We start from the raw sequence: 27,193 nt of genomic DNA on the forward strand, positions 1-27,193 counted from the left end.
GACTTCAAATGATTTCAATGTACCACTAGAACAAGCAAGTAGAGGTTGATTCAGAAAACTGCAGTAGACAAAGATGTCCATTTGTTAATTATTTTTGGTGCCCCAAAATGATAACCTTTTGATATATTCTATTCAATTGTTCACCACAGAAAGTCCTGACAGTCCAACAAACTTCATTGAAACGATTCAGTAGTTGCCATTTCACTTTGTTATATAAAAATATTATTTTGGGAGGACCATTTCAGTCTGCGGTGTCCGTCTACTCTCCAGTTATCAGAAGAATACATAATTGGGTAAAGAATAAAAATGTCTTTATTTATTTAACATTGATCAAGAGGACATCCAATGTTACAAAATTGAAATGGATGCCAGGATCTTTAGAAATGTCATGAATCACTGTCTTAAATCACTTCAATAGCAATGCAAAATGAGAGAACAAAAACTCTTAGAAAAATGAAACCGGCTTCTTTGAACGGCAATAGAATAAAAGTATTGTGATATGTTTAGTACACTTACAATTATAAAAACCACTCAAAATGAAACCACTAAACTTTAATTCCGTTGACCACTAAAAAAAAAAGGGCTTCAGAATAGAATATACTTGGCATTTTGTGTGGCCTTTTAAAATAACTATATACACAGCCATAGACAATAAGATTTGGAAAATACTGCATTTGTGGTTGTGGTAATAATAATAATAATAATAATAATAATAATAATAATAATAAAATATTGTCTCGTCAGTCAATTTGGTACAGAATAATACAAAATAAGATGTGAACGTCATCTAATTTGTAAACTCTGTTCAGAAAGATTTTGAACATCGTCGAATATGGATCTATAAAATCGGTTTTCAATAAAACCCCACTTTAAGCACATTCCCATACATCATTGCTGCATTGAGTTGAACATTCAGTCACACCTAAATAATTGATTAGAACGTTAGATATTCTTTCCATGTCCTTTAGGCAAGCCATTTTTGTATTTTGAAACATAAAATTAGCATTCCTGCAACATTTTGTTTACATTTTATTTGATCTGAGAAATTAAGCTAATTGATCGCACCCAAATTGTCCCTTCTAATTTACAAGACTCAAATATGCAATCAATATAGTACCGAACAGCCAATTTGGACCAAAGGTTTTCCTATCATTGAGCAAGACATGGGGAATCCAATAAAATGATCCAAAGTCACCCAAGGACCCCCCAAACCAATGGTCATTATACAGTATCAGTTCTGTCAAACTAGTATGGAGCTGCGGCTTGGAGTATTGCTTCTTCATTCTATGTAATCGATTCCCTCTGAATCAGTTTTTTTCCCCCGTTCAGAGAAATTTGCCATTTGAAATTACTTGTATTATTTACCAAATATTAGTATGAAAGTACCAGGTTTTGTCAACTTGATGTTGCTGTTCCTACTACTGCCACACCCCTTTGTAAATGTTGCTGGTCTCGTGTTTATTAAACAAATCACATGTGATGCTCATGATGAAAAATTGTAGTCATCCTCACAAGTCAAGACAGTCCTCCATGAAAGCAATTCAGTTCGTCTTTGTCTTAGCAGCCTAATGATTCAACCCAACAAATGGCAGCTCTGAGTGGGCAACACCTATGGTGCAATTCTCATGAAAACTTTTCCTACAAGCACAAAACTTGTAGGAATGGGTTAGTGACTAAAATGTGACAAACCCTAACAAAACAATACAATTATAAAACTATTGCATGGCAGTGGTGTTTCTTAATTATTTGAAAATGTGTGATTAGCAACTTGTACCATTAAACCCAACACCATTGAAAAAAATACTAGTGTGTGTTGAGACTTTTCCCATTGAAGAGCATAACATTGAACCCATTAGAACTGCTGTAGCCTAATGGTTTGTTTATTCACCAGGAATGGTGAAACTAATCCAGACCTTTCATAAAGGGAGTAAACCACAGAGGGGTCATTTCCTGGACACAGATTAAGCACAAGAGAAGGACAACCGGAATTGCTTTCATGGAGGACTGGCTTGAATTATGAGGATGGCCACAATTTAGTTTCATTATGAGCAAAAGCTATTGGTTTTTCTACCCAAAGTTGCATGGCAATTTTGTGACCCATGTTAATTAACAAACACAAGAGACCAGCAACATGTATAAAGGGTGTGGCAGTAGCAGGAACAGCGGCATATAGTAGGAAAAACCTGGTACTCACACTAATTTATGGTAATGCTAATGCCAGATTCACAGGAAATACTTTACATAGGATGAAGTTGCAATACTCCAAGGCCGCAGCTCCATACTACTTGCTAGACAGAACTGATACTGGTTGTTGGGGAGGAGTATGTGGGTGGCTATTGGATTCCTCATGTCTTACTCATTGGTGGGAAGAACTATGGTCAAATGATGTTACTATATTTATTGAAGATTATTTAAATCCTATTTTAAAAAATGGCCAATTAACTGCAATCAATTAGCTTAAATTCTTAGATCAAATTATATTTCAACAAAATAATAATTCAGGAATGTTAATCTTATGTTTGTAACTACAGAAACGATTTCAGCACAATCTGAGATGGTGGGTGTCGAACTCCTTGTGCTTTTAGAAGTGGAAACGACCCGATAACTAGTCTAAGTTCGGACATCCTTGAATGTCTAGGTCAACAAGTATGCAGAGGAAGAGTGTCTGAACCATAGACATACACGAACCATTCTAGTAATTATATTTCTATGGTTTGATCGAAGGAGAACCATTCCAATATGACTGCCTCTACAGCATGTCAGTGTACAATCAGTCACAACGGTGGATTCCATACTTTAAAAAAAAGAACAAATTGTGGTAAAACAATAAAAAATGCAATCCATGTGCCAATTAAATACATCATATTATACCAAAGCACCTCTTGAAGAGTATTCCAGACATTCACAGAACACAACTCTTTAGCATTTTCCAAACATACTCGTTCAGTAAATACATGTCAACTGTCTTGGTGTTGTAAGGCACCTTAAAATGTTTCTTTCCTATATCCAAGATAGATTGTACATCATTGCTGGGGGGTATTTATTATTATTCTGCATTAAAGTTGATGAACGCATAGTAGTCGCCGGGCAGGGAACGAGAGAGTTGAAGGCATAAGAAAAAGTATGATTTTGAGAATGGGAGTGTGTCATCATCGACTTCATGGATACCATGTATAAGGTGACAGTTGGGCGAGATACCGCCATAGATGGTAGCAGGCCAGGCGACCCTTGGGTTTGGCATACAGCATCTAGACGTAGATTGTCAGGGATGACGAGACCCCTCTTCCACTAGCCTGGTCCAAGATCTGTTAATCAGGACTTCCCAACAATGTTTTGCTGTATAGCAAACGTCCACAGTTTGGTAATGACTATGACCATATAAAGGTATACAGCACAAACAGCTCTGGGACAAGGCTAGTCTTTCACAGAGAATACAGTCTAAGGTCTAAGGTTCTGGACTACAGCATCTCCACATAGTTTTCAGGGATGAGGCCTTTCTTCCCCTCCAGCTCTCCTTCCAGCCAGCCAGGTTCTCTGGAAGGTGCCACTGCAGATGGGAACAGAAGGTACCAGGAGACAGGGTGAGATAGGAGTAAACGCAGTGTGTTTCAACAGTGTTAGAAAACAGATGGCTGTGTCAGTGAGAGAAAGTTTTGCTCAGAGCTTTATAGTTGACAGAGTATATAAACAACCATCATCTCAGCAAACACTGACATTGTGGTGGAAATAAACATTTTACTTTCTGTGCTCAGGAAATACCGAACGTGATGGGCAATGCCCCCGTGCCACATCATCCTCATTTTGTCCGTTCAGGTAATGTACCCCATTTGCTGGGAGAATGACTCGAGGGTATCATTGTAGGCTGTGTTTGGCACAGATAAGCTTTTCAGAGAACAGGGACATGTTAATTAGGCACTAAATGGATTAAAACAGACATACAGGGAGGGACTTCTCCAATCAGAATTCTCCATTTTAGTTCTGCATTGCAAAGTGTTTGAAAACGTTTTTAAGTTGGTCTTCCCATGGTGCCGGACCATCTTCAGACTGAATATGAGATGATCGTCAGAGGTATATTGGCAGAAAAATACAGCACCAATGGATTCCTACCCAAACTCTGTATATTTGACTAAAGTGAAATGGGCTGAGGTATGTTGATGCATAACTTTAGTATTTTCTAACCCATCTCTATACTACGTGATATTTGGCTCCCTTGCTTGTGGTGTATATTATTTCATACGATTTCTTATGAGATGGAAAACCCAAGATGATATTAAATCAAGCTGTGCCATTATTAAAACAATTATTGATAAAATAAGTTGACCATGTTTGGTTAGGTATGCATGCGCAAGCCAATATAGGTCTCTAGTCAAGAGATTGCCCATATTCGCCCTCATACTGTAACACATTTGTCGACCCATGCACTGCCAATTGACAGTGAATCATATTTTTCAAATATTTTTGGCACGAGGGCGTACATTTTATATTTTCCGTCTGTTACAATCTCAAACACCTCAGTTAAACTCAATTGGAAAACAACCTCATACCAGATAATATTTTATTAGTAGTGTCTCCCTTGCCTGACCACTCACCCTGAATTTAATTCCTCTGCTCTATTAAAACTGCTATATACATTCAGTCTGAATCTGACATCCTAGAACTCATTGAGGAGAGTTGTACAAAACAAATAAAAAATTTTTTTTTTTTTAAAAATCAGCGATTCAATCTCTAACAAATCAAAGTTGATAAAGTCATCATGGAGGCTGGCTCTGGCCCAACCCATCGGTTTCTGGGACCAATCAGAACGGCATTTTGAAATCATAGGGCAAATCCAGACTCATCGTGGAGAGAAAACATCATTTTGGCAAGAGGCATATGGATGGGAAGCTAGGCAAGTGTCTTGCATCTTCAGGAACCCCAGCCCATATGCATACTTGAGTAAGCCCTCAATGATAATTGGCTGGTAATACCCAGCCACGGACACATTGTATCAATTACATAATCCTCTTGTTGTAAAGACTTGTGTATCAAGTACATTTCCCTTGACTGACTAGAGCTCTGTCAAGTCCTTTCAGATGGACTGGAGAGTCAATCTCTACCCCTCTCGCCCTCCATCCCCTCAGTCTGATTTAAGATCAGATTGGGCTGTCCTGTTACCGGTTCCCTCATGGAATCCAATATGCCGGGTGGTTCTTTGAGATTTCGGGAGTGAGCGACCGTTGTCGGAGCGATAACACTTACCGGCGCTGAATATTGCTCCGACCTGGAAGGATAACTCAGAATCGTGCTCGGCCTCGCACGGATACACCGCCATGGCTCTCTTGCCGCCGCCACCGGTGACACTGAAAAATGAAGACAATCAGTGAGCTGGCGGGGCTTTGGGAGGGAGGGAGATCAGAGGATTACTCCACGGTTCAATCTGGGCTAGGTATTCAGTAGAAACAGCAGGGAGAAAATGAGCAAAAGGACTGCGGGTATCTCAGGGGCTGGCGCGAACCAAGAGGACTGTTGTCTGGCCGCTATCTGAACCTGGCGAGCGAGTCCACACCACCGCCCCCCTCTGAGACACAGGGTCAGTGTAGATGCATCTCAGACTGCAGACATGCGTCAGGCCACAGCGATAGATAACCATTATGGTTCTACTGAGAAAAAGAGCGGGGCAATTCTAAAGCAGGTTTCTACACACACAGAACAGCCGAATGGAATTCTTGAGTTCCTCTCCTGGCACGGTTTTATGAAAAATTCTACCCGTAGGTAGTGGTTACAGACACACTTTGAGGCTACATTCTTAAAGTGAATGTGAGGTAAAAGGGTTGTCTAAGACATATGCATGCATAGACCTGCAAAGGTTTGAGAAGATGCTTTTCTGGCCTTGACAAAACAACATGTTTATTCTGCAAGGTTTTTGTTGTTGTTTTGCAAACAGTAATGCCTGCTGCCAGTTGAGAACTATGTAGAAAACTCAGCCTTCAATACCTCATATCCTGACAAATATTTCATATACCTACACTCTGCTACAACAACAACAACATTGGAGAGCAAAACATAACATCTATTCAAACTGAAAAACTTCTGCGGATGCCGAGTTGTCACCGCAACTATCTTCACCTGCACTTTGGGATTTGTTCTTTTGAATAGAGGGTATTCTTACTGCATCTGGAGGAACAGGCCTTTTGTATATATTAAATAACATAATGGATTGCCCATAATGACTTGGCCATGTGCAATTTCCTCAGCATAATTTGAAAGCTTGACTTAATATTTTTGTCTGGTAGGTAGCCCAGCTATGGATAACAGTTATGGGCTACATGTCTACAGAGTTCCCAGAGTTCATTCAAATACCTGTGTGTGCGCGCGCTTACCCGTCCACGGTCTTGTCCCCATCAGAACTGGTTTTGGTCAGGGCTCCAGAGTTGAGCCGCGAGGCTGCTACAGCGATGCAGGCCCTGCAGTCAAACAGAGGGAACAACAAACATCTATAACCAGATACCAAATACATACAGTAGCATCACAATGACACCAGACAGTGGTCTGCCAACACAATGTCAGTGACCACTGCATCCACCCAGTAGTGGGTCTTAGGCTTCTCACGGGCCCGTGTGAAGCCTATGAACTCAGATTGTTGCGGCATGTTTAACTGAATGGTTAATGTCCTCCCATCTGTATTTTACTGCAGTGAGAAGATCTAGGTGACCGCCATCGTTAAGTTGAAAAGTGAATTCCCTTCTCAAACGCATATTTCAAGTTGTTTAAGTTAAACATGCTTAATTCCCTGTAGTCACCAACATAATAAGAATTTTAAAAAGTACACAGCCATCTCAAAACGACTGCTATAATTTACACTGAAATCATTAGCAATTGTTCGGGAGTGAGAGGTAGAGTGTGAGGTTTTAATGGCTAGTGCCCTTGAGCTGTGGGGGTAAAGCCAGAGGGGATTTCAGCAAGGGACAGTGTGTGGCAGAGAGAAGAGGCTGGGAAGAGCACCACACTTAACAGCTAGCTACTTTCACATGCAGCCAATTAATATTCCACCTCCAGAATCTACACAGCCTTGGCAAGGCTTACAGAAACTCACAGGTTTTGTTCTAATTACCTTTGTTTGTACAGTTTTTAAAAAAAAAACAATTCTGTATTGAAGGGCACATTTAAATTCTACACAAGTTTATTTATGTGAGAATTTTTTTTTAAAGGACAAAATCAGTGGAGTGTTTCAAAAAGGAAAGAGCGAGAGATTTGGCCCTTTGTGAAGCACAGCAGGGCACAGAATCAAGGGTCATCACTTTAGAAAGAAACTATTGACAATTCATCAGATCTAAAAAAAAATAAAAAAAACAGTCTCATATTGGGGCTGAATTAACACCGTTTCTTTGATCATGCCCTTGACCCCCCCCCCCCCCCCCCCCCCCCCCCGTCTGACTACCACACCATCTCAGGACAATTCAACAGCCTTTAACATGCTGATTGCGGAACAGAAAGAGGGGGGGGGGACACAGATGAGCGGCACAACCTATGAATAAAACAGAGCAGGTGCATAATTATTCAAATCTGGGGATGTTCACAGCTGTCCTCACTTTATTAATGAAGCACTGTTTGAATATTTTTGAAAATTAATGTCCTACATCGTAATCACTTATTTGACTGATATTTGATGTATGGATTAGTCCAATGGTATAAAAGAACATGCGATTGACCCATAAATTGTATTTTCCCCCTAGGAACAACTTCCACTGTTCTCAGGGCAGAAAAAAAAAAGAACCAGTATCACCAAGTTAGAGAATGTTCTAGAGAACCATTACTAGAGGTCCTTTAGCCTGAACAGTGTAACTGGAGGGGGAAACAATTCCCTTAACAGTAAAGCCTCCACTTCCCCACTAATTCAACTGTCCTCTATAAACTACCTGGGGAGGTCACAGCCCATAACAACATCTTCACTAAATGGATATAAGAGGACACCCTATAGACACGACCATTCACATCAATCCTATTAACCATTACTAGTAAAGATCTCATTGTGCCATACGCTCTTTACTGCTAGGGGGACGGAGGTGGCAGAGAGTGTGTCTGCGCTCTTCTATGCTCTCTGCGTCAAGTCTCGTCCTACTTTAACCTCCAGAGACGGAGCAGGGCCAGCCAGGGCACAGAGGGGCTGAGAGGGACAGCCAGCGTCAAGCCGCCCTCCCTCCTTCCCTGCCCGGGGCCCATGCTAATACAGCGCAATGAGTAAATTGCTTCTAGCCGCTGCTCCCATAGAGACACTAAAATACAATTAGATGGAGCAGCTTGGGAGGGCCTGGGGGCAGGGGTTACAGGTGGGATGGGAATGAGGGAACATAGTCCTTACCCCTCTCTGGCCATAACTTCTGCTATCAGAATACGAAGACCGCATTGAATAGACTGGTCTCGATGCACAAAAGTCTGTTGTTTGATTGTGTTCAGATCTGTCTGACCACTTCAGGTGGTAGTCTGGGATGCATTTTGGTGGTCAGGGCTACTGGCATTTTAATATAGCGGGAAAAGGGAATCTGGACACTGGCCACAGTAGACACATTTAAAATGTAGGTGTAGGCAGCACAAATTGATCTGAAAACAGGCTACCTGTTGTACACACATTCCACCTCCCACGCCTTTTTTTTGGTGGAGAGTGGCGGTGCCGTGACCTCTGCCAGAAAGGTGCTCCCTGCCATGCTCTCACACACGGCAGTCTTCATAAAAGGTCAGAGCTGAGCTATAAGAGTGAACTAGAATATCTCCAAAAGCCAATACGATTTACATGGCTGACGCACCGCCACCCGTCTCACAAACAAATAACGGCGATATTCACGACCCCCTCCCGGTCACTCCTTCCGTTCCACTGGAGGAGAGGCCAAGCCACAAAGTGGGAAAACATAGGAAAAAACTAGTCTTGGTTATGTAAGCCACTGTAGCTCCATCTGTCTACCATGGCGATTCGGAGCCAAGGCTAGAGGTGTGACACAGACGAGCACGACGCACACACAGAGAGAGAGAGAGAGACAAGTTGAAAACCAAAGAGAAGTCATTTCTCAGTTAAGTATGTGCTAATTTTGTTGTTTTACAGCTTGTGTGTCTTGAGAAAACTCATTGCACTCTGAGCATCTCAGAGAGAGAAAGGGAGGGAAAGTGGGCGAGGGGTAGGGGGGAGTCAGAAACAAAGTTTTTCACGAGGTGAATCTGCAGACATGTGACACTGCAGAGACAAAGAGCAGCCCAACATCTGCAGTCTAACCCAATATTATTATTAGCTCTCGCATCAGCATTCAAGGCAAGCTGTGGGCTGGAGACAACTAAAAGAAACCAAGGACTTCAGAGAGAAGGGTTGGATAGAGAGGGGGGAGAGGGGGAAGAGAGCAAGCGCGAGGAGAGCGAGGAGTGCGAAAGCAAGGAAATTGAAAGATATGCCTATGTACGTGGAGGCTGGGAGGGGTAGACAGGAGGAAGTGGGCATCAATTTACTTTGCACCACATAATAAAAAAAATAATAAAATGCATATTTTCTTGGGCAGGTTATGACACTAGCGATATATTCAGCTCAAAGAGTTTCTCAGAGACAGAGATAGAGTTTCAATTAAAGAGATATGAAGGTTTGCTGTATGAATGGAGCCAGCAACACCAACATGTCCCTGTCAGCGACTAAGTGGCATGAGTAGAGAAAACACTCAATCCCACTGCAACACGTCAGCTCTTCCAGACTGTCTGAGTTTGAGAGGGTGAAGCCAGACGGCTACAGATCTTAATGTGGGGGGGGGTTAGGTAGACTGATGTTGAGGTTAACCACAGGCATTTCTCCATGTAGACCCACTTACCCTGGGCTGTCTCCTGTGCTGAGGCTGGCGAGAAGGCGACCATGGTTGGCCTTCTCCGGAGGCGTCCCCGAGGCAGTCGACTGGGACGACACCGACTCGTTGCTGCCTAGCGACGCCTCATCCGAGTTGGAACCGACATCAGGTGACGGTGACACTGAGGAGAAGTAAGGCTGTTAGTCATTGAGAGCAAATTGTTGGACGAGAACGTCTTTGTCCATTATTTAGGGGAGCAAGGCTAAACGTGGCTCTGTGAATGACCCTGTGCCACTACAGCAGCTGAATGTGGCAGTGGACGACCAGGAGATCACCATGACTAAGGGACGCTAGGAGGTTCCAGGCCAAGTTCACTGTCCAGTACAACTCTTAGTTCCTGTTTTTAAAAACAGAGGGACAGACGATCCTAAGCAGCAATGAAAAGTTAAAGGAAGTTGCTTGTTTAAATGTGGAAGTGTCGTTTCCTTTCCCACCACACCGATCAAAGCAACAGGGTGGCCATTCTGGATTATGAGAGTCTATATTGAATGAGTGACGTTTAGGCAGTCCCCCCCCCCCTGGACTCCACTAAAAGCTAATGGCTGACAGTGCTGTGCTGCACTGTGGAAGAAAGTGTTTCAGTTTCTGTCGAAGACAATCATGATCATAAAAAGGGACATTCATAAACTACTGTAGCTTTTCGGCCCGTATACGGTAGGTCAGATGACATTGATTATATGAAAGACATATATATCCCATGATTATATGACATCTAGCCTCGATTGTATCGAAACAAAGTCTACACAACTACAAAGAACTGTTGCTTGTTGGTTGCACTGAGCACAAGATGGATGACTGTCTGGGTTTTAGAGCCTCTGGAACCAGTTAAACCCGTTCTCTTCTACCATTATTAAAAACGTTCACTACCGTCAGCTGTATAGAGTTAAGAAGAAGCATCTATCAAGAGGATATTGCAGTTGAACAAAACTCATTTCCCATGTTTACACGATCCAAATGAGTTATTCAGAATTACTTCATTACTTTTACTAGAAAAAGCCCAAATAGAAGCAAATAATCAAAACCAGAGAGTTCTTGTAAAATGGAACATGTGCTTTGTACACAATGACTGTGCCATTATGTGGATTAATTACCTTACGCATAATCTTTTATTTTTTAAAGTCACAACTGGGTTGATGGAAACATTGGGTGGGAGATGCGCATATCGTTTTACACAGATTGGACAATATTCGCATGAAAATCTGTCGCTAATTGGATGGAAACCAAGGTGCTGTAGCAAAACCTATAATACAGAAAGCGCAAACAAGTGTTTAGTATTGGACAAGTTCAAGTAGTCTTCCATTTGATGACTAATGAATACAACCCTGGCTAATGCTAAAAGCTAAACACAGGATTGAACTGGCCCAGAAAATTTTCAAAAGTACCTGGTTAATCGTCTTGCAAATGACAGGACTTTCTTCCAAACCCTGGCAGTCATATAGTTTAATAACGTGTCAACATATTGTTAAAAGTATATGTTCTGCTTCACCCGAGTTTTGGAAAAATGTAAGATGTCCATCACAGAGAGAAAATAGAGTACGGTATAAAACAAAACTTGATCGTGAATGATTTGATCCAGGAAAATATGATATTCCTGGCACTCCAAACTGCAGTGTCCTCAGAAACCCAATACCTGTTGGACAGTTGCCCCATTGAAAGGAAAGTGTATTAACACATTTGCAAGGGGCTGAAGCTACGGCCACACAAAGACGTGTGAAAATGGATGAGAAACACATACCTTCCTCACGGTCCATTGTAGTCCGTCAAATGTTTAACTCATTTCAACTTCTAAACACACGAGTCGCATATGTAAAAATGAGACAAATCTATGGATGCCATCAGTTCTCTCCGTTCTCCTTCGAACATTATCAGCCCCATAGAAAAAAATCCCTTGGCTTAGTCACCCATATCTACTGGGTATATTTGCCCACACATATATTTAAAAATTAAAACGTTCTCCGCCAGGTAGTTAGACATCACTTTAAAAACATCCAGACCCAGAACACAATTTGGTTAAAGATAGGATTATATATTTTTCATCCCAGGTATTAAAATACCCCAATAGTAAAAGCCTGGAGCAATATGGCAGGAGTCAGTCTGGTAAGCAGATTCAGCCTCCTTTAGGTCATGTTCCAGGAGGAGGATCTGATGGGGGCTGGGGATCTGGGGTTTACAGTAGGGCAGCAGGTTAAGTCACCAGGCTAAAACACCAGGCTCTCCTGGTAGAGCAGTGTGGGAGGAGGCACCTGGTACAGTAGTGGTACAGCTGTCTCCTTTATATTAGTGATGATCTATAAAGCTATTGTGCAGGTTTACAAAGGCGCAACACTAGCTTCATGACTGCTTTATATAGTACAGGAACCTTTACTGGGTTCGCTGAGTCAAATACTTGTCATGAGTAGGGGTCCCATTCCAACTCAACCTTTCAGCAAGGCTGGCTAAGGATGTAACGTTAGGGCTCTGTCTCTTACCTGTCTGCAGGTCCACTTTCTTTGGGTTATAGACGGCAAGGGGTCGGTTCTGTCGAACAGACAGTTTCTTGGACTGCCTGGTGGGGGCGGAGAGCCCTGGGGAAGACGGGCCTGGGACATCTCCAAAGATCTGAAACCAGAAGAGAAAGCGTGTGTGAGTGGCGGGGATACTGTGTTTGCATAACAAAAATGTGTTTAACTACTCCCTCAAAGCAAAGATAGAGCATATTGAGCAGAGGCATGTCCTCAATTGACCTTAGTAAAATGTGTGTTTTGAAGAGCTCACATTTGACACAAGTCAGATAGCAAAGCACTTTAGCCCAGCAGCATGTGTATCTCTAGGGACAGTTGAGATTTGCTCACTCTTTGCTCACTTATTGCGTACTAAGAAAACACACTGGATCTTCCTTTGCAACTTATATCAGGGTTAATATAAACTCAGACCCCGAAACACTAAGACCAAATCCAGGGAATCTAGGGAATCTGCTGAAAGCAGCATGTTTATTAGGGCACCCACATTTTACAATAGACAAAAATGACTGTTTTCATTGGACAAACTCTCGGTTTTAGCTCCGTTTAGTGCCTAATGAACAGGAAACAGAGGTGGCTAGGAGCTGCTGACCCACTGACGGGCAGTAGGTCTGGACTGGAGGCTCACTGTACAGCTTGTTTACATAGCAGATGTTTTTACATACAGACTAACTTCAGATGTGGAGTTGAAAGAATTTAGGTAAAGAGGATGAGGGAGGGGAGAGAGCGAGAGAAAAGTAAGAGGAAGTTGGGAGAAAAAAGTACGTTACAGTGAGAGAAATCTGATATGGTTGAGAGCAGCAGAGTTTCAGCAATCTCTCCCCCTACCATCTCTGCAGATGGATGTGAATGTAAAACACTGTCTGCTAGCATCTGGGGGTATCAACAGTCTGGCGAGAAGGAGAGAGGGGGAAGGAGAGAGAGAAGGGGAGGGGAGGGAGGCACTGGGCCTGAGAGGAAAGCTAATGTCTGTCTGTCTGGCTGCAAAACTCCCTCACCTCTCGTCTCGCAGCTCAGCACTTTTCTTAAAGCTTCCAAGGTTATTACATTCTGGCTCTGACACCAAGTCGTCCATCACCTTGTGGTGTGTATGGTGAAGTTCTGGAACATTTATGGAAGTGTCTCCTCACCAAAACTTTAATTGCTGGGTGGTTGAAGGTTGAGCGCTTTCTATTATTTGGACTATTAGAAATAGAGGATCTCGAAATTGACGAGTAAGTCATAGTCAATTCACATTTGAGTTTAGGGGTACTCTTGGCATCTTATAGCTGACCAGAATACTTAGCACAAATCACATACTAACTTCAGCCCTTTGTTGTGGCTCTGGGAATTGAGCCACTCTATAGATGTAGGCAGATGACTATTTACATTAAAAGCAGATTACAGTTCTGTCGTAGCATGGCTCAAAATGGGACTTAAACCCTGTAGGTTAGGCAAAGGACCTTCCATGTACCCCTGTAGATGTCAGAGTACCATGACATACTGGATATCGTTTTTAAGCACAAAAAGGGGCAACATGAGAATCCCTGCTTTGTAAGTCAACCACTGGGCCAATGGAATGATGTCAGCCAGGTTCTGTAGTCAGCTCAAAGTGATCATCTCTACATTATGTAAAACACATAGTTTTTATCTATTTAATGCTTCTTATCAATAAGCTGCTTTAGTTTCATTTGTCTTAGAGCCCTAGCCCAAGACAAACAGGGATTTCATTAAGTTTTACTTTACTCATAAAATGTGAAGAATATTGCAAACGAGAAAATGCTTTAATATTGCCTAAAATGTCACTCAGAGCAATGTCCTCAAAATCCCATTGCCAGCACTGGAGAAAAGTCTCAGCAGTGCGTTTAGCGGTGGGTTTTAGACAAGCTTTCCTCTGGTTGCAGCTTTGAGGAACAATATTAGAGGATGGGTCTATAGATGTTACTGTGGTCAGGGGGAAAAGCTCAGGAGCAGTGGTGGAAAAAGTACCCAATTGTCATACTTGAGTAAAAGTAACAATACCTTAAAAAAAAAACTCAAGTAAAAGTTACCCTGTAAAATACTACTTCAGAAAAAGTCATTTGGTTTTAAATATACTTAAGTATCAAAAGTAAATGTAATTGCTAAAATATAAGTATCAAAAGTAACTTAAGCATTCAAATTCCTTATATTAAGCAAATCAGACAGCATAATTTTCTTTTAAATTCTCTTTTTTCAAATTATGGATAGCCAGGAGCACACGCCAACTGACATAATTTACAAATGAAACATGTGTTTAGTGAGTCTGCCAGATCAGAGGCAGTATGGATGACCTAAAGATGTTCTCTTGATAAGTGTGTGAATTGGACCATTTTTCTGTCCTGCTAAGCTTTCAAAATGTAACGAGTACTTTGGGTGTCAGGAAAATAGAGTAAGAAGTACATTATTTTCTTAAGGAATGTAGTGAAGTAAAATGTGTCAAAAATATAAATAGTAAAGTGCAGATAAGTAAAAATACTTAAGTAGTTTTGTGTTGCAAGTACATTCCACCACTGCTCAGGAGTGCGTTCGGATGTCTGTATCGTTCAAGAGAAGAACCCAGTGGTTACCTTCTCGTGCTGCTCGATGAGGATCTCCACCACAATGTTCTGGAACTTGAGGTCCATGATGGCAGCCACAGTATCCTCCTGGGGCCTCATCAGGGTGGGACCAAACACCACACCCAGGTTGGCCACCGTCATCAGGTTCAACTTACTGTGGGCCGCCACACTGCATGGGGAGACCAGGGAGGATAAACAATTCATGAATTCATAGACAATTGATTTAGAGTGCTTTTTCCTGACGTTTAAAAATGTTTTACATAGGGGGATACATACTCTTTAGAAGGCCTGTATACTATAAAGAATTCAGCTAGAAAATTTCAAATTCGCTTTGAAAATCAGATTACTCCATGTCTGACAGCTTACTAACATCTTTCTGACAGTTTGCCAAGGAAGGAAGGTGTTGCTACCACCTTGTTGGCAGTCAGAGGTGTCTAGAACAGCATCTCTGGCTTGGCCTCATAGGTGTTCGCTAGAGTTCTGACTGACATCATTACCCAGTTCATCACCACTCCGTAGATTGTTCTTGAACATTGACCTTCTCCCCTAAACTTTGTCACTTCAAACTCTGAACTTTTTCAGTTGCCTTTCATCCGATTCACAGTAAGTGGACGCCAAATTGGGTTGCTTTTTTCTAGAGGAGGAATTTTTGCTTGACTTTAGAATGACTGAAGATTTGCAAAAAACTGCAGAGATTAGATATTTTTTGGATTCCCATTACCCTTAAACCAATTGCCAAAGCTAGTCTTACTGGGTTCCTGCACACAACGAAAAAGACAGACAAGACTACAATTTACATACATTTAAAAACAAAAAACACACACGTAGGTCACATGCAGGGGAGGCGTTGTGCCATGAGGTGTTGCTGCATTTGTTTTTTGTTTTTTAAACAGAAACCTCAAATTCAATCAATCATTTTGAGTTACAACGAATCAACTGTTGTTTTAATGATTCTAACTTACAATTTTGTATAGTAAGAACATACATTTAAGACAAATTCAAATCAAAGTCATTAGACCGGTTAAGATATTCTCCTTAAATGTATAAAATGACAAATTGTCATTCAGCAGAGGGATGGTGGAAATGCATGAAAGGGAGCCTTTGCAAACCTAAATATGTCACCTAGTGACAACCTTCCTTTATCACATCTCTCAAACCATTTCAGACAGGGGTGTGACATTTTGGCTTTGCCTCTCTCCCTGCAGGACAAGCTCACAGTCAAACCCCACCCCCTCTACACACACATACACACGCAGCCAATTTCAATAAAATAAAAAAACTCCAGTCGGAAGAATTTCATGCTGGATAATCCAAATTCAATTGCTGCACTTAAATGCCTTTTTACTTCTACTTTGAGAACCCTGGGGCAGGTTTTCTAAGAAATAAGATCCTCCAGACTTTGATTGCCTCAGGGAACGAGGATCATGTTACTTATCTTCAATTTGCTACTATTTAGTTTGTCGTAAAAAAAAATAAAAAGTGAGTTGCTGAGGTAAAACCTTGTAATGTTAGCAAAGATTTTGAAATCTCAGATCCTATCTCTGAAAGGGCAAGTTGTGTAACAGCTAACAGTCCAGTTTGGAGAGAGGGGTACACCCAGAGGAGCGGGTGGGAAATGGAGGGAGCGGGATATTTCATTAAAGGCATAGGGAACTGGTGAAGCAGTTCAAACTTCTGACTACTATTGTGGAGGGTGCTGGGCTGTTCTAAGACAGGGTGGGGAGGGAGTTCTCTGCCTGAACTTAGTTGGAACAGAACATGTGAGAAAAGGAAAGATTGATGGGAGAGAGAGAAGAGACAGGAAAGAGAGCGAAAGATGGGGGGGGGGGGGGGTGGATCAAGGACAGTTGAGAAAGAGTACAAGACCGAGGACGAGTGTAAGGCTGCTAACTCACGTAGCCAGGTGTTTCAACAGTAGCCCCAGGACCAGACGGTTCTTCTCAGGCAGCTTGTGGACCAGGCAGTGGATGGCTTGGCTACGAGACTCTGGACTACCACCCTCTGTTTAAAAACAGGACAAACAAGGTTATTTGACAGCCGCTTACAGTGCCATGATTCTATGTGGACCATGCGGGAATCAAACCCACGTGTTGCTAGCACCATGCTGTAGGCGTCAACTTTATTGATCTGCAGAAATCCTTTGTTGAACCAAAATTCAAGGTAAAACTTATTTCTCAAAATCACATAAGTTACTTATGCATATGTACTTTGGATGGAACCCATATTGACCGTGTCCCCAATTATAAATATCTGCACAACTGGATTGATAAAAAGCCATTGTTCTTAAAGTATGTTGATGAGTTAGTTAAGGAATTGAGAATTAAAAGGTTTCTATAGGAGCAGGACCTGCCTTTTGTTTAATAGCAGAAAACCAATGAGTATGTCAACATTCATTCTGGTTATTGACTGTATGAATGCTGCTGCCACTGTATTGAAGCCATTGGAGGCAGTTTATCAGCGTACATTGCAATCGTCTATAAAGCCCTCTTGCATAAACTTCCACCACACCTCACTGTTAACCTTAGACATAAGTTACTAGACTCAGGGATGGCTGACCCTGGAGATCCCTTCAATCTCCAGAGTCAGGAAAATACTTTTAGTTTTTTGCACCTCATTTGGAATGATATGCAAAACTCCTTAAAGCTGGTGGAGTTGGTGCCTTTAGAGCGATTCAGATGGATTCAGAAGGCTTTTTAAGTGAGGAATGCATTTCATATGATTGCGTTTTGCTTTTCATGTTTTGTTTGCGCTTTTCATTTATAGTGTACATGTATAGTGTCATTGTTGATTGTGTATGCAGGGCTCATCTGCTAAAGAGACTGGTTTCAGCTCGACTCCCTGGCTAAATAAAGTTAAATACAATTGGAATCCACCAAAAACAGAACATTTGTGTTATTACAGTGCTGTACTATCCATTCCTTAGGTGGAAAGACTCCTGAGCAGCAAGCACTCTGGTCCAGTCAGATCTCACTCTGGAAGGAACTGTCACAGTAGGAGATGTGGAACCACCGACTCCGGATCTATTCACTGGAGACACAGGGTCGTCCGTTTTAAATTTTGTCGGCAGCTCCAGTCAATATTGGTGCAGTTACAGTAAGGCAATTCCACAGTAACAGAATGCGGAGACTCTTTTTTCACTTCAGAAACGTACGCCAAACAAAAACCAATGATTGCCAAGTTAAACAAAGTACCACACAACTCAATGCATAAGGACGACTTTGGAAATTGTTCACTGAAAAAGTTACAAAAATACATGCAGTTGAAGAACAGTGCAGATGCAAAGTTTGGTAACAGAATGACAGCACAAAACAGTCAGTTTAGCCCAGTACAAGCTACCATACAAGAAAACAATGGATGCCGTTTACATTGGCTTGATCAGCTAGTGTAGACTACAGATTTTTTCATATTTAAAAGAAAACAGTAAAAAGAGTTAACAGCAAATAAAAAGAGAATAGAGATGAACAGCAAACTTCCTGTTCGATGCCGATATTAGACATGAGTGCATTTTGCCAGAGGATATATAGGCTACTGTTGCTGGCTAGAGAGAGATAGTATAAAGCTACCGTGTAAAAGGGTTGTGATGAAACCCACAACATCATCCCTTAAACATTTCCTCACACACCCACACAGGCATCTGATGGCTACTGCCCACACACAGAAACAGCCGGCGTGCACCCCCCCCCCCCCCCCCCCCCCCCCCATTACTATGGGAACGGCACAAATTTGAATAAGGGAATAAAGCTTCTTAAGGATGCTGTCATCTTTCAGAAAATATTTATTGCTAATGCATTTCTGTACCTGCATTATGAGGGCATTGCAAACAGCTGATAAAAACACTCCATCGTGATCCAATTATGGGACTTGAGGGTAATTCATGTTAGGAGGATCACTCAGGACATGTCAGGCAGGCTATTGGAGTAAGATTATATAGGGAGAGAAATGTCATGTTTCTCTCTGTTCAAAGTCACTGGGCCATTTGAAGACGTTAGTGTGTGATACTAAGATTTATAGTGTTTAACAGGTGGTAACATTTCCCTTTTAAGTTACCTTAATTGCAAAGAACCAAAGGTTACTTTAATGGCAGATGAAGGTTGAATTACAGTGTGTGTGTGTGTGTGTGTGTGTGTGTGTGTGTGTGAGTGAGAGAGAGAGAGATGAAGACATCTTTATGGGTCCCATGAAAGGCTTTAAGGATACATGCTGAGGCACTTTTAGAGGAAAACCATGAAAACAAGTATTTGTTTAGACTCTACAAGATGTGGAACATGCAAAACAGTTAAGTTAGCATCCGCTTTCCATAGAACTACTGAGACAATGAAAATGATTAATAGCCAACCTAACTGTGCTGGGACACTTAGACGATGAATTGTCTCAGACAAACACTTGCTAGTCATGCACACAGCATTGCACTCATTGATAACATGCAATAAAATGGATAAGTATTCCTTTGCTCTGCTCCTACACTCCTGTGAGTAGTTTTACATCTGGTTTGAGAAGAGCTGTATTGTGAGTGAGGACGGCTCAAACTTACTTGCAGGGGCGATAAAGTCTTTGTAGAGTCCATAGGTCATCAGTGGCTCAGGAAGACTCCTAGAGAGACCAGAAATAAAGAGAATGCATTATAGAGCAAAAGTGAGAGAAGAGGTGGAGAGCAAAAGAACGCAGAAGAGGTGGAGAATTGGGGGGGGACAGAAATAGACGCAGCACTGTTTTATAGGGTCTGTACACAACAATGATTAATGTGGCCGTGTCGGGGATGGAATTAGATGGCGCACCATGCCACATTGAGATAACCAAGTTCTGAAGGTCCTTTCAGTGCTGCACCAGGCCCTGTGCCAAGGCTACTTAGCCTCCCCTGAGGAACCAGAGGAGCAGGGAAGGAGAGAGGCTGACCCTCTGGCTCTGCAGCAGGCCAGAAGAAGACAGATGAGGATGGAGCTGCAGGACGATTTACAGTAAATCTACTGTCTCTACTGCAGACTTAAGCCTGTTATAAGGTTTCAGTTGACTCATTGGATGAGTAATTACATCATGATTGGATGGTTTTCTAGATTGTTGGATTGCTTATGTAAAAAAAATAAAAAAAAAAAAATAAAAAAAACATTTTATCATGTGTGTGCAATGTATAACTGACAGTCACTCTCAGTAGCAATCTAAATGTTGTTTTAATTATAATTTAGCGAGTGCTTATAAAAAAAACAGTGTATTAATATGCATGGGTAATTTTCCCATCCAGATTCTCCATCCTGTCTGCTGGGGGATTCAAACTAGCAACCTTTCGGTTACTTGCCCAACACTAATCCCACTGGCTGACTGTCAGGTTGCATTATGAAACAGGAAAAACTCCTTGACATAAACCAGAAAGGCAGTTCGCTGCCTGGGACCAGATCTATTTCCGCAGTCATGCAAATTTACAGCAATTTTTTATTGAACCTTTATTGAAACTAGGCAAGTCAGTTAAGAACAAATTCTTATTTTCAATGGCCTACCCCAGCCAAACCCGGACGATGCTGGGCCAATTGTGCGCCGCCCTATGGGACTCCCGATCACGGCCGGTGTGATACAACCCGGGATCGAACCCGGGTCTGTAGTGATGCCTAGACCGCTGTGCCACTCGGGAGGCCACAACAAGCATAGGAGTAGGCAGGAGCTCACAAACAGATCCGGGACCAGCCTGGGAGAGTGTCAGTCCCATGACCCACAGCAAGCAACATCAAACTACTTCCTGTAAGGGTTGCGGGTGGGCAGCAAAACCTGGCCAGTCACAACACACAGTGCCGTGACTTCTGACCTGCTCCTGCCCTGTTAGCCTATCAGACTGATACCATTCCAGTTCCCATGCTTTTACATTGACCACTGAGCTGAAATCCTCTTTATTTATTGTTGTTCAATTGATGGAAAAAGGGTCTTGGCTCACTCCAAGTTTATTATTTAATAGGCTATATGGCAATTGCACTGGTGAACTTGCCAATCTTTTATAATTTAATTTTGATAACTAAACCTTCTACAGCACATGGAGTACTGAACAAGCGTAATGAACTAATTCCAAAACAAGTGCAGAAGAAAATGTAACAGACTGGCCTGGGTTAACGATAAGTTGGCTATAATTTTATTCAGTAAATCGCTCCATAACCAACCAAACCTCTAACATCCCTTCAGTTTATGCAGCACTACAGAGCGCAAATATCACTCAGTTTCCGTTGGACACCATAATTGCATTGGCGTCAGAATATGCAGTGCGAGTTTGTTTGTTAGCTAACAGAACTTTGGCTTAGCTTTTAGGGTACATTTAAGTTGTTACCTTGCAGATATTGTTTTTATATCAAATCTAGGACTATCAGTTAAATTAATTGCTTTGAAAAGCAAGGAATAATAAGCAGGCAATAACTTAATCCATATAATTGATTGCCTCATTGAACTAAAAAACAGGATTCCTTTAATATGTGGCATCCAACCTAATTTGAGTGATTGATTTGATCAGAGAAACAATGACACTAAAATCCCTAACATGCTAATGTATTCCTATCACTGCTTGGATGTGTGGCAGTAAATTGTAGTTAAAATACCTGCCACAGGCCACCATTTTATTTTCCACCTGGTCACCAAATCAATACATTCAAAGATGGATGATAAACTTTGTGAAGCCAGGGATGCAGCTCTTCTTCCTAGAAAGTGGCCAAGACTCCCTACCAATTACGTCAGGTCAACAACGGATTTCCTAGAACACACAGCGACTGGGAATAATGAAGTCAGAGAGACGGGGTCAGTTGATGAAGTGGATTGATTATGTGTCTGAATTTAAATGCATGGATGTCTATGCGGCAATGTGAATGTCCTGTTGCATTGCAGGAGTTGAGCTCCAGGAAGTGATTTTATGCTTCTACCCCCAGAGTAGAATAACTTCAAACTCAGACAATGACGAACAGTTAGAATAAAGTCTCCACAGCTTGCTAATAAGACCTAATAGCCGACATGAATACATAACCTAGCGATTATGTAGCAGACTGAGTGATTGATACACAATGAGTGATTGATACCTCAAATACAGCTTCAGTGTGCTGGTGATGGTTTTCACATCCCAGTCCTCACACGTAGACAGATCCACGTCGTTACTCTTCTCATCTGTAATGAAACCAAAACATTTCAACAAGGTTCTAAACTCCAACACATAATCAACTAATTACACAAAGCACCAATACATTTTTGACTTTAGTAGAGTACACTCCAATTCCCATGATACCCTGAGCCTAAACGCGTTTTGTCAGTCAACTAGTGTATTGTAACTTAACCCTATGGTGAAGTGAATGGCTGCAAAGAAGCTAAAATATAAATAAAGTCAAATGTGTCTTATGTGGATAAAAGCATTGCAGTAGTCTTGAGGAGCAGTTCTGCCCAGTGGCGATTGCTGGCTGGCTTAAAGTATAGCCTTCTCACACTACGGAGTCAAACTGGACAGAGCCAGGCTTAACTATACTGGTCTTACCTGATGAATAATCCACCCTAGTTGAGTGTGTTCGAGTCAGAGGTTAGTGCGAGGCCAAGCTCCAGGTCACCAGGAGGTCTCCAAGGGGTCAGACTTGGTGGGAGGTAGGTTGCTGCTCTGGGACATTTATTTGCTTAATTTGACTAGATCCCTTCAGTACTAAAACCAGAAGGGCTGTGTTTATTTACCTACAGAACAGTGGCCTGTCCAACATCAACGGGCTGGACCAAATGTTTTCCTAGAAGGCCAACAGCCAAATGTGTGTGTACACAGCTACAGATGTTGGGAGAGTGGTGTGTCTTTTAGCTACTGTAATGCGCACATCAAAATATGAACTAACCCACAGTTCTCTGTAACAGATGTATTTGGACATGACTGACTACACTAGTAGTATCCAAGTCCTTTTACCTCTATTCCCAGCAGTAAAATTCCCAGCTGTAAAATATCTATTCTCTATGCTAAGCTTTATGAGTTCTGTCAATCCACTGTTATCACAGAGATTTGTGAGCACAGTGGGAAAATAATGTGATCCACTTCTGCTGCTTTGGCCTCGTTCTAACCCCTCCATTGAACTGGTTTTTCCCTACGTCTGTTCCAGTGAATTGTCAACTATGCACAGGGTGGTGAACTGTAGTTTAATTTGCAAAGTATTGAGATAAACTTTTGTTATTGACCAAATACTTATTTTCCACCATAATTTGCAAATAAATTCATAAAAAAATCCTACAATGTGATTTTCTGGATTTTTTTCCCTCATTGTCTGTCATAGTTGAAGTGCGCCTATGATGAAAATTACAGGCCTCATCTTTTAAGAGGGAGAACTTGCACAATTGGTGGCTGACTAAATACTTTTTTGCCCCACTGTAAATCTCAACTATCTCAGATTTAACTGCGTCCATATGGCATTTGAAAGAAAACCGATACTAATTGAACCCAGTCTACACCAGCAGACAGTGTGCTAATGGGCTGTGAAGTATGAGTCGGCAGGTTCAGGTGGGAAGTTGAATGGGACAGCTGGTGTCTACTAAAGGGCAGTTGTCGAGAGGGGGAAAGGTAAGGGGGGGGTGGGGGGATAAACAACAAAGATGGGGGATTAAAGAAGAACATGAGGATGGCAGGGTAGAAAGAGTGATCAAGAAAGAGCGTTTAGAGGAGAGAGGGGGGGGGGGGGAATGGCGAGGAAATCAAATTTTCAGCTCCTGCTGAGCAACTCAAGTGAAGTCCCTGTAAGGACTGCCGGGTGCAGGCAGGAAGGGGGCCTCTCAGGCACCCCCCGGCTATCTGAATGCCAATGCTGTACCAGCAGCACTTGTTGCACTCTGAGCCTTACATCGTTGTCTAAGTCACAGGAAACCATTACTCTAAATACTACTAAGTAGGTCAGACCGGGTGCACAATGCCTACTGTATCAATTTAACTGTCCAGTGGTTCCAGATTAATGAAATATGACCTATAATTAATTAGTGAAATAATTTCTCCCCCTAAAATGTAATTAAGTATGTTAAAAAAAAAAAAATTAAATCTGCTTTTGTGTGTTGGAATGGTGTAGTCATAGCCCAACAGAATGGTGTAGTCATAGCCCAACAGAATGGTGTAGTCATAGCCCAACAGAATGGTGTAGTCATAGCCCAACAGAATGGTGTAGTCATAGCCCAACAGAATGGTGTAGTCATAGCCCAACAGAATGGTTTAGTCATAGCCCAACAGAATGGTGTGGGCGTATACCGGTCGTTAAAAACATTAATGCGAGTAGACCGATTGGCCAGCTAATCCTACACAGGATGACATTGACAAAATAGCAGGCCTTCTTTTGAGATACAAGTTTGAGGTGGGATTTTAAGTGTTTTTTTCCTCCAATTTATGCTTTAGCTTCAAATATGAATACAGGATGAGTCAACCGCATTATTTGGGCATGAGTTAGAAGAATATTAACTTTTACAAGTGATTTTCAAATGGACAGTTACTTAAAGGGTGATAAATGAGCATGTCTTACCGATCATTAGGCTAAGGAGCTTCTGGACTTTGGAGCTGACCCCTACCACTCTGTACAGGCCCTGGTCATTGATACCTGACAAGACAGTTTACATGGCCCTTAATAGCACAAACAATCACAAGAGGATGAATGGATAAACTTTGAAAATACAGTTTCTCAAATCAAAAAAGGTGGGCTTCTTCACTGAGTGTACAAAATATTAAGAACACCTGCTCTTTCCATGACAGACTGACGTGGTGAATGCTATTGATCCCTTATTGATGGCACTTGTTAAATACACTTCAATCAGTGTAGATGAAGGGGAGGAGACAGGTTAAAGAAGGATTGTTAAGCCTGGAGACAATTGAGACATGGATTGTGTATGTGTGCCATTCAGAGGGTGAATGGGCAAGACAAAATAGTGCCTTTGAACAGGGTATGGTAGGTGACAAACTCAAACCGGTGCGCCTGGCAACTGCAACACTGCTGGGTTTCACGCTTAACAGTTTCCTTTTTATCAAGAATGGTCCACCAGCCAACTTGACAACTGGGGAAGCATCCCTGTGGAATGCTTTCGACACCTTGTAGAGTCCATGCCTCAACAAATTTAGGCTTTCTGAGGACCAAAGGGGGTGCAACTCAATATTAAGAAGGTATTCTTAATGTTTTGTACACTCAGTGTATATGTTGCCCCACTACCTGTAAACTATGAACAGTGGCCACAGCACAAGAAGATATGACTGGCTATTGGTCCAAGCCTGCCCTCATGTGTTAAAAGGGAGACATCACAACATTTCACAAAACCCTCTTTACCGCTCTACCCTCTAGCCCAGAGGTGGGCAAACTACAGAACGAGGGAGGTTTGAGTAAAAAAAAAAAATACAAAAAACAAACTGCTAAAACTTGAGAAAGTACGTATAAATAGATTTATATTTTCAAATAACTGCCCTTTTATTGCTTGACAGCCAAATCAGTCCGGGAAAAAAAAAAAAAAAAAAATGCAGCCCTCCCATGAAATTTGAAACCCTGACCCCCCCCCCCCCCCCCCTCGCAAAGTACACTTCTGTAGGCTTTATATTGCCCAGGCCTTCTATTGTCATCATGCATCGTCTTACCTCTCGTCTCAATGGCGTTGATGGCATTCTTCACAAATGACAATCCTACGTCATCTAGCTGTGCATCGACTGCAGAGTCATGACAAACAGTTACTTAAATTATCCCCATGTCATTTGAATTATCACAGAGATTACATTGAAATGATTGAGATCAGGGGCTTCTAATCATTGTATACTTACTTCCACGTTCTTTTGAATAGGTTTTACCCAAGTACTGCCCAGCCTGTAAAAAAATTAATTGTATGTAGTTTTCCACAGATCATTTGATATCCAAGAGTTTACCACAAACCAAAAAAAAGACTTGTTGGCATTAATGTACCACTTTCATAGAAAGTCAGTAGAGTTCAATAGACACTACAGTGGAGCTGTCAGGATGATGTGGTTACTCACTGGTTCTTTCCCACCCATGGCGTGAATCCAGAACTTGTGGTCATCTTCTGACAGCGACTGGACCGTGAGGACTGTTCCCGGTCTGGGAACAGAACCCACCGCACAATTATTTATTGTAATAGCCTTGTGATTGTTTATGTTATTTTTAAATGGCGTGAGGGTTTGTTCCGTTTTTAATTATGGCGGCTGTATGACAAACTAATTTCACCCTTGGGGATTGTAAAGTACAGTCAATCTCATCTAATTTTCTCTCAGACTGGGCCTGGGGTTCCAACAAACTACTAAGTCAATTCATGTGTCTAAGAATGATCTAGAGTCAGTCCTAAAATGTGCCAGAGGGGCTGGGCTCTTAAATAGCAAAATTACCGGAATACTTGAGCTTCATTTACCCCACTTTTTATAATAGGCTACCACATCAGGCTAACCCTAACCTGTTGCACTCAGATACCAAAAACCTTACATCTGCAGGCTGACAAGCAGGCACCAGGAGTGCAACACAAATTTCAAACCCTCTAAGCTTTGGGGTTGCGGTTGCTAATAATACCCCAGACAGAATAGCAGTTTGGTTCAGCGGAGTGACATAAGAGCCATATCTATTACAACCAAGTGTAGTGGAGGAGCATAGAGAATCCTCTCAGCTATGTGGAGGGGCCATCTTCCATGACAAATCCTCTCCAACCCAAACCTGTGTTAGGCTAGAGAGAGCAGCTCTCAGCTCTACTGTACACAGGACCTGTGTGGAGCGAAGGCTTCAAGCAGTGCTGTTAAATGGGGAGTGTTACTGTGCATTTGGGAAGGTTGCCAACAGTGCATGAATAAGCTACAAGTGTGGCAACGCAATCACATTTTCCAGGTTTAATGGCAGACCTCGCTCCCTCCCCCCAGATGGTACTGAGGGACCCCCCTGGTTTATGTACTAAATGTATGAGTCAGTGGTGTCTGGTGATCGAGGGGAATCCATCTAAAAATCCCCCTTATTTCCTAGATGAGACGAGATACTTTAACAGGTGGTTGTGGAAAGTCTGTCTTACCACAGAGAACACATGACTGAAGTGATTGAGAAGTGTAATGGTGTAGTGCGATGCGACGACATACCGGTCTGTGATTTCTATATCGAGACAGAACCGCCTGTCCAGCATGTCTGTGGTTTTGCGGACACAAGACTTGAGGGTGACCGACTCAGTCTCGCCCTGAGGGAGAGAATCACTGTTCAGAGAGCCTGTTCTGATGGCAAGAAAGAGACAGTCGTTCCTTGTAAAATGACTACAGACTACGCATTAAAAGTGCAATTGTCAATTTGACAAAATCATGACTTCATAGATGTAT

General features: G+C 42.0%; 1 protein-coding gene across 2 annotated transcripts in view; it reads right to left on the bottom strand.

Annotated features, from left to right (window-relative positions):
• Positions 1–289: 289 nt before the first annotated feature.
• Positions 290–27,193, bottom strand: part of LOC139419017 (rho GTPase-activating protein 10-like) — a 59,058-nt gene continuing 32,154 nt past the window's right edge. The window contains exons 10-24 of one of the 2 annotated variants that reach the window (XR_011635372.1): positions 26,963–27,057; positions 25,868–25,949; positions 25,658–25,700; positions 25,478–25,546; positions 24,384–24,458; positions 21,945–22,029; positions 19,439–19,497; positions 16,803–16,908; positions 14,917–15,076; positions 12,320–12,449; positions 9,819–9,972; positions 6,360–6,443; positions 5,239–5,339; positions 2,184–3,547; positions 290–1,421 (exon numbers count right to left, since the gene is read on the bottom strand). Coding sequence is in view for 1 of the 2 variants with exons in the window: in XM_071168840.1 (XP_071024941.1) it covers positions 3,459–3,547; positions 5,239–5,339; positions 6,360–6,443; positions 9,819–9,972; positions 12,320–12,449; positions 14,917–15,076; positions 16,803–16,908; positions 19,439–19,497; positions 21,945–22,029; positions 24,384–24,458; positions 25,478–25,546; positions 25,658–25,700; positions 25,868–25,949; positions 26,963–27,057 (1,332 nt within the window). In the remaining variant the exon portion in view is untranslated. Of the gene's footprint in view, positions 3,548–5,238; positions 5,340–6,359; positions 6,444–9,818; positions 9,973–12,319; positions 12,450–14,916; positions 15,077–16,802; positions 16,909–19,438; positions 19,498–21,944; positions 22,030–24,383; positions 24,459–25,477; positions 25,547–25,657; positions 25,701–25,867; positions 25,950–26,962; positions 27,058–27,193 lie in introns of both variants that reach the window. The other variant, XM_071168840.1, reaches the window with a different exon arrangement.

This window comes from Oncorhynchus clarkii, chromosome 10 (assembly GCF_045791955.1).
Source record: "Oncorhynchus clarkii lewisi isolate Uvic-CL-2024 chromosome 10, UVic_Ocla_1.0, whole genome shotgun sequence".
Classification (NCBI taxonomy): Eukaryota; Metazoa; Chordata; class Actinopteri; order Salmoniformes; family Salmonidae; genus Oncorhynchus; species Oncorhynchus clarkii.